General features: G+C 53.2%; 1 protein-coding gene across 1 annotated transcript; it reads right to left on the bottom strand.

Moving 5' to 3' along the window:
* Positions 1-290: 290 nt before the first annotated feature.
* Positions 291-1,436, bottom strand: LOC134187106 (uncharacterized). The gene is made up of 2 exons (XM_062655223.1): positions 1,045-1,436; positions 291-984 (listed from the first exon to the last, which is right to left on the bottom strand). The coding sequence occupies exons 1-2, from the start codon at positions 1,434-1,436 to the stop codon at positions 291-293; spliced, it is 1,086 nt and encodes a 361-aa protein (XP_062511207.1).
* Between the last annotated feature and the right edge of the window lie 5,528 nt (positions 1,437-6,964).

The raw sequence follows: 6,964 nt of genomic DNA, 5'->3' as shown, positions 1-6,964 counted from the left end.
GACATCCTCGACGGACAGGTGAACCGAGGGATCATAGGCTTCCCGAGAGGGCACTGTGAACTTGCCATCCCGAAGGAGACCAGTGGTGCCGTAAGATTCTCAGCACTTCCGGCGTAACGGGCAAGCGTCCAGGGCGAACCACCGCCCCCTTTATCCTCTTGATTCCCCCTAGTACGAGCTTCAATCGCGGGAGGGGGAAGAGAACGGGTTTCTATAGCCATGGCAAATCTGAAAGTGCCGTACCGCCGACAGGTAACACTTGATGGTGCCATGAGAGAGTTGAGCATCGTCTAAGGACGCGACGAACAAGCACAGTATCCGTTCTGACGTTGGAAAAGGCAACACGTGAGCTCTAGCGCAGAACCTCCGATACCGTGCATAACCCGAACGATACGACCGGTCCGTCGTCGTAGCTGTACCTGCTCCAAGCAAGCGCGCAACCGACTGTTCCAATCGTCCGATGTCCAGTCCACCTCCAGATCGCACACCAGGTCGATGATGGTTGATGAGACGGGATGGGAAATCTGAGACAACTGCGACGACATAAGAGCACTTGAGTTAGCCTGGTTGCGAGATATAGCGTCCGCGAGTGTGTTACACCGGCCTGGCAGGTGCGCTGACGTAAAAGTAAAACTATAGTGCGCAGCCACAAAGTGAAGCATGCAAAGCAGTTGCATCACACGCGGATCCCGGCACGTACCTTGCTGCAGCGCTGCGACAACTGTGGAGTTGTCCGACTGAAACAAGACATGGTGGTTTTGAAGGTCTCGACCGAAGACCAGGGCGGCAAAAACAATCGGTGCCAATTCTTTTGGAGCAATGGAAACATCGGTCCACGACGCAGGCCATTCCACTTGAAGCCACAATTCACCCCACACTGCACCGCAACCCCAGCCTCCGGACGCATCTGACTGCACTGTAATGGACGGGAGCAGACGACCGACTGCGGCCAGCAAACCTTGACCGTTCCATCTCTCGATAAATCTGACTCACCACCAGATATCCGAGCAAGCATCCTTGTTCAGCCGAACGTGGAAGTGCAACTCCGGAATCGCCGACAAGTCGATCAACCGCCGAACAAACATCCGACCAGGTTTAACGACGGTAGCGGCATGGTGCAATAGACCAACCAGCGACAACAGCTCGCGCTTCGTACAGGCTCGCTTGTGCGACCATTCCCTCAGCAGCTCACAGAGGCGCCACAGCTTATTCTTGGGTAAACGCAAGCAACCTTCAATTGTGTCAATCTCAATGCCAAGGAATGTCATGCAACAGACCGGACCTTCGATCTTGTGCTCCGCTACCGGAACGCCCAAACTTCTGCACGTTGCCAATGCGAGCCCCAGGTTTTTGGCACATTCCTCTGTCCCTGGCTCGCCGAAGAAGAGAAAATCGTCTAAATAATGGAGCGCTGAAGACACGCCCGCACCGTACATCGCCCACAATAAGGCATCCGCCACCGCCGAGAAGATCTTAGGCGCCGAGCGCAACCCGAACGGCAGAGCGGTATCCAAGCAAACTCGCCCGTTCCACCTCACTCCCAACAGATGCCTGTCGTTGCCATGTACAGGTATCACCCTATAGGCACTCTGTAGATCCAGTTTTGCCAACAGGGTACCCGTTCCTGTCTGAAGAACGCGCCGCGCGGCGTCGTCAATGCGGGCATAGGACAATAAGCTCAGCTGCTTATCGATGCCATCGTTTACACTCACCCCGTGAGGAGACGGCAGGTCCACTATCAAGCGCTACTTTCCAGGCTAATGAGATTTTGGGATGACGCCAAAAGGGCTAATCTGAACCCCACGCCCGGACCCCTTGACTGGTACAACTCTACCAAGCGATTCCTCTTCGCGTAGGTATTCGTCTACCACCGACGCATTCTGTCTTGCCGACAACATGTTCCGTCTAGCCCTACGGCATCCAAAGCGACTATAGTCAAAGCCAATCCGAAAACCTTGTTCAAGTCCTCGTAAGATATAGCTGACGTACTCTGAATCGGGATGCGACTACAGGCAGTGGCTCCATGCTTCCAGCCGAAGAGGAAGCGCACGTACTCGACACTGCCGCTTGTCCTGATGTCCCCCTCCTGTTTTGTGTGGGACGGCACTGGTCTAGAGCCAGTAAGTCTATCACATACCGATATCGCCCACTAACCACGTTACAATCGAGCCAGCCCCTCGTCTGACCAGATGTGTCACCTGCCGTGCCCGTCTGCCCACCGCCATCACTGCCTCTCCCTGAGACGAGACCTCCTCCAACCGACGCATCTCTATGTTGTCCGGCAGCAAATGTGCCATCTCCACAAACTCCAGCGCCTGGATATTCATTACCAGCTTTGCTGGTACGGGAGCGAACACCTCACTCAAAAAGAATGGGCCTGTTTGGCTACCTGACGTGGCGACCTCGGGCGTTCCCTTCGACCGCTGCTCGGCGTCCATCACCCCATGATCCAGAAGGGGCACGTGCTCCAACACCATTGCTGGTGGCATTACACCCAGATCAGTTTTGTTACCTGCACACCACAAACTGAGCAGTCGTGGAACAGAGTGTAATTATAACGCAATGCACGTACAACGCGTTCAGTCCCCGCGCAAGACCACTGCTACAATCGTCCCTCAACGACCGGACACGTCCGCTCCTCCACCTCGTCCGTGAGCATTCGCATGTGATCTATCGCCGTCGCCGCCGGCAATGCACACAGACCGGCCTCGACACACGCAAGTCAAGGAAGCGGGCTCCGCCTGCTACTAGCCATTCGTGCAACGCGTGTCCTCCACACTGCCCTCGTGCCACTATGCTCAGACTGCCAGCGCCGCAGACGGTGCCGTGGCCTCCCGCCTGGCCCATTTGCTAGCCCCGCGCCCGCCATCCGCCGATGGCTCCGCAGTCTGGCATAACCGTCATTACAGTCGGCATGCGTTTGTATTTTCCGTTGGTCAGTAAGGCTATCTTGCTGATTACGTACAACATGCCTGTCTGTAAAACAAAACTCGCCATATGCATGTATGTGCTTCTCCGCTTATGCGTTGCCCGCCACTGGCACTGCCGCATCGGCCGACGTCCCGCTACAGCTACAAGCGGCGTCGCCATCTCTACATATGCGCTTTCCATTTCTTCCTTTTTTTGCTGACCACTGCTGGCACTGCGCTCCCGGTCTGACGACGGTTCCGCAAAAGCTACCAGCACAGTCGCTTTACCCTGTCTGCCCTGCGGAGCTCGATTTACTACATACGGTGTACGAACGGAACCTGCGCTGTACAGATATCCGCCCTCAAGGCCATCCGGGACCTCGCCTGTCCCCAGATGCCCCGCACTATCTCCGGGACCTTCCGTCCCCAGATAAAACTGTCCACGATCACCTGCCCTTACTGCGCACGGCTGCGACCGCATCCTGCGCACAAGTAGACGTGCAAACGAATGGCTCCACCCATTCCGTTGCCCCCTGTACGCACGCAGAATGAATACCGCTGCATACAGGTTTCCGGCCCATCTACGACATTACGCACGAATAGTCATTCAGGCTCGGTGCGTACAGCACAAACCCCTCTGCGAAATCGAGAGCTATGCTATCTACATATCGTCTTAACATACGTGCAACCTGCATGTTGGTGCAATGACATACTCACCGGTCGCTACCAGACTTGGACCAGTCGTCCCGCCACAGAATGGAACCGCCTGCTGATTTTGCGTGAGGCAACCCGACTAGCACCAGACCCGGACCGTCCGTTCCGCCACACAGCAGGGACCGCCTGCTGGTCTAGCGTGAGCAAACCTGACTGGCGCCGGTCCTATCCTGGCCTGGACCAGCGTCCTGCCACAGAATTGGACCGCTTGCTGGTCGTGCGTGAGCCAACCTGACTAGCACCAGCCGTGGACCAGCTGTCCCCACACACAACGGGGACCGCCTGCCGAACTTGCGTGAGCAAACCTGACTAATGCCGGCTCTGCTTCGGCCTGGACAAGCCGTCCTGCCACAGAATTGGGCCGTCTGCTGATCGTGCGTGAGACAACCTGACTACCACCAGCCCTGGACCAGCTGTTCCGCCACACAACGGGGACCACCTGCTGATCCTGCGTGAGTAAAAGAAACCTGACTAGTGCCGGCTCTCTGTTCGGCCTGGACCAGCCGTCCTGCTGATCGTGCGTGAGCCAACCTGACTAACACCAGCCCTGGACTAGCCGTTCCGCCACACAAGGGGACCGCCTGCTGATCCTGCGCGAGCAAACCTGACTAGTGCCGGCCCTGCCCCCGGCCTGGACCAGCCGTCCCGTCACAGAATGGGACCGCCTGCTGATCGTGCGTGAGCCAACTCGACTAGCACCAGCCCTGACCAGCCATCCCACCACACAACGGGGACTGCCTGCTGATCGTGCGTGAGCAAACCTGACTAGTGCCAAACCGAATACCGCTGGCCCTGCGCTAACCACCGCGAGTGGTTTCACAATAGCCACTCAGCCCTGACATTACCGCTCAGTACATGACACCTATTGTTTTGTTTTTTTGCTACCTATACACATATAGTATACGTACAGTCGTCCGCCGCTAATGGTAGCCTGTCTTCCGAGCCGCTCCACAGTCCGTCCCGGAAACCTGCCATCCCGGATCATGCAACGCCTTCACCACTGACTTTACTGCCGGCCACATGGCCGCCACGCAATGGCCATTTTTTGCAGTAAATTAACCGTGCCGACACTAACGCACGCACCCACCATAAGTGTCACTTCTGAACACTCTCCCATGCAAGCCATAGAAGTCGTAACGCTAGCTAGACATACGATTGGCAAATTACTCTCGAGGAACATGCAGTATCTGACTACGTCGGGCAGACGGCTGCATGAGCAATAAAGACGCCCCGAGTGATGACGCGACGAGTACGCCACTACCTTCTGCTGCGTTGGTCTCCGATACGGGCGGCCGAGAAGGCCGCACAAACTCCGCGGCCGGCTTTTCTCGCCGTTTCGGTCATCAGCTCCTGAAGCTGCTGATTAGACAACTCGTGCCCACCCCAGGCGTTATCTGAGACTGCAGTGTGATGTTGCTTTGCCATCCGACACGGAGGAAACGACACGGAGACCGCTTGCTCGCTCGCAGACCGATGTGAGCTATGCGCCTGCGCGACGACACTTGGCGCCAACCGTGCACGACTTCTTGCAGGTGCAGCGGCCGCGCCGAGTAAGTGAATTCAACTACGCTTAACGGTTCCGTTAAACTCCATTAAATTTATGGAAAGTTTTTAACTTAATTATATGCCAATACTGATTGATAACGTTTATCTAAGGACGGCTTGTGTGGCATTGGGAAGCACAGCGCCAGCAGCTTTTGCGCCTGCTGTTGGTGTTGCTTGATGCTGCCGTGCTTGCTATTCGGACTCGTTCTGCTATGGCTTACAGTCGCCTGGCGATAGACTACGACGTCTCGTACATGTCCTACGCATTCTTGATATGACTGTTGTAAAGCCAAAGCGAGCAGCTTGGCTTCCGTCCGTTGCAAACGTGACTTAACGCGAACTTTGTCAAGCTCAAGTAACTAACGTACGTTAGTGACACGCATTGGCTTCCTTTTACGGTGTGTGTCATGTATCTGCCTGCTGGAATACTGGACTGGCACGGCCTTCCGCGGCTCGGCTCGGCTCGGCTCGTTATGCGTGCTCGTGTAAACTGGGTATTTGACAACAGCCTCTTACACCGCACCATGGTGGTCGATGATCATACAGGAGTTTATTCTCGGTATTTGCTATATACCACTGAATCACTCAATTGCTTTGTGCTGTACATTGCTTTGTACTGTATCTATAATGTAGAATTCAGAGTGTCACCGCCATTAGCGGTTCTCCTAATTTCAAGAAAAGTGATTTGCGGCCTAGAAAGAAGAGACCAAAATATATAGACTCTGACACCGAAGACGATGAAATTACTCTAAGCATGCAAGGGGCAAGCTCTATGGCAGAATTCGTAAAAAAATTAACGATGACAATGGGTTGGAGACATTGTTCGAAATCATTTGACAATTATTTCGGCATGTCTGGTATTTCTAATTTGGTTGTTACCTCTTCCTTACAGGACTAGTCAGGCTGTAGACGAGAGTCCAAAAAGAGACGTGAGTGAGGTTCTGTAAGGTATATATCTTTGGAAGACAAGTAATTGTATTAAGCAGTTTCAAATTTATGTGCACAATGATAGCAATAATAATAACCATAATAATTATAAAACGCAGTGCTTCCTGGATCCTGTCGGATGGTACGTAAAGTCATGTGTGCGGTCTACAGACAGCCATGATGGTTTAGCTAGCTAGCCCTTTGATTTTCACGTTGTCGGGCCTCGCAGACAACGGCAGGCACTTAGAGCAAGAAGAAAATCGATTGTAAATACATCCGCACGAATTTCGAAGCGCCATTTGGCACACATGTAGTACGTTGTCTCCGCAACAGAAAAAGTTGATTTCAACTACAGGGAGTGCCCCAAAAAGGAGACTTCCCGGACATGGAACACGCCCCTTTATCTGACAAGGTAATAATTGCCGGCACAGAGCTAGTTCCTGCCCTAACATAAAACACACTTACTCTCCTTCAAACCAAGACTGATTACCACATTATAACTACAGCCATATACAGCTACTTACCTTAATTCTTCTCGATATATAAAATAGAATCCTCTGGCCTTTCACGTTTTAATCTGCTTACCTCTAGTCTTCATCGTTTAGCTAACATACTATACTGATGATAAACCTTAAAACAATTTCTCTGACCAGTAAAACATAAGAAAATACCACAGTCTACACAACAGCTATAAGTACATGTTCGACGGTTCTCCCGTAACCTACATACAATACACCTAAAAATAATGACAGTGTATTGCAGTACTGGTAGATGTTATGTTTGCTTACTGTCGTCCTGAACAAGTTTTTAGCATGCAGGCCGGCATGTGATACATCGGCCTGATGTAGTCAGGAGCCGCAGCGACGTTG

Source organism: Corticium candelabrum, chromosome 11, assembly GCF_963422355.1.
Source record: "Corticium candelabrum chromosome 11, ooCorCand1.1, whole genome shotgun sequence".
Classification (NCBI taxonomy): domain Eukaryota; kingdom Metazoa; phylum Porifera; class Homoscleromorpha; order Homosclerophorida; family Plakinidae; genus Corticium; species Corticium candelabrum.
The sequence above is the reverse complement of the archived record's forward strand: the minus strand, read 5'-3'. Positions and strand labels throughout refer to the sequence as shown.

Excerpts from the sequence above, each read along its gene's own strand:
- LOC134187106 (XM_062655223.1), bottom strand. The coding sequence starts at position 1,436 with ATGTACGGTGCGGGCGTGTCTTCAGCGCTCCATTATTTAGACGATTTT. Across the intron at positions 985-1,044 it reads GACTTGTCGGCGATTCCGGA|ATTTATCGAGAGATGGAACG; the intron begins GTTGCACTTCCA and ends GTGGTGAGTCAG.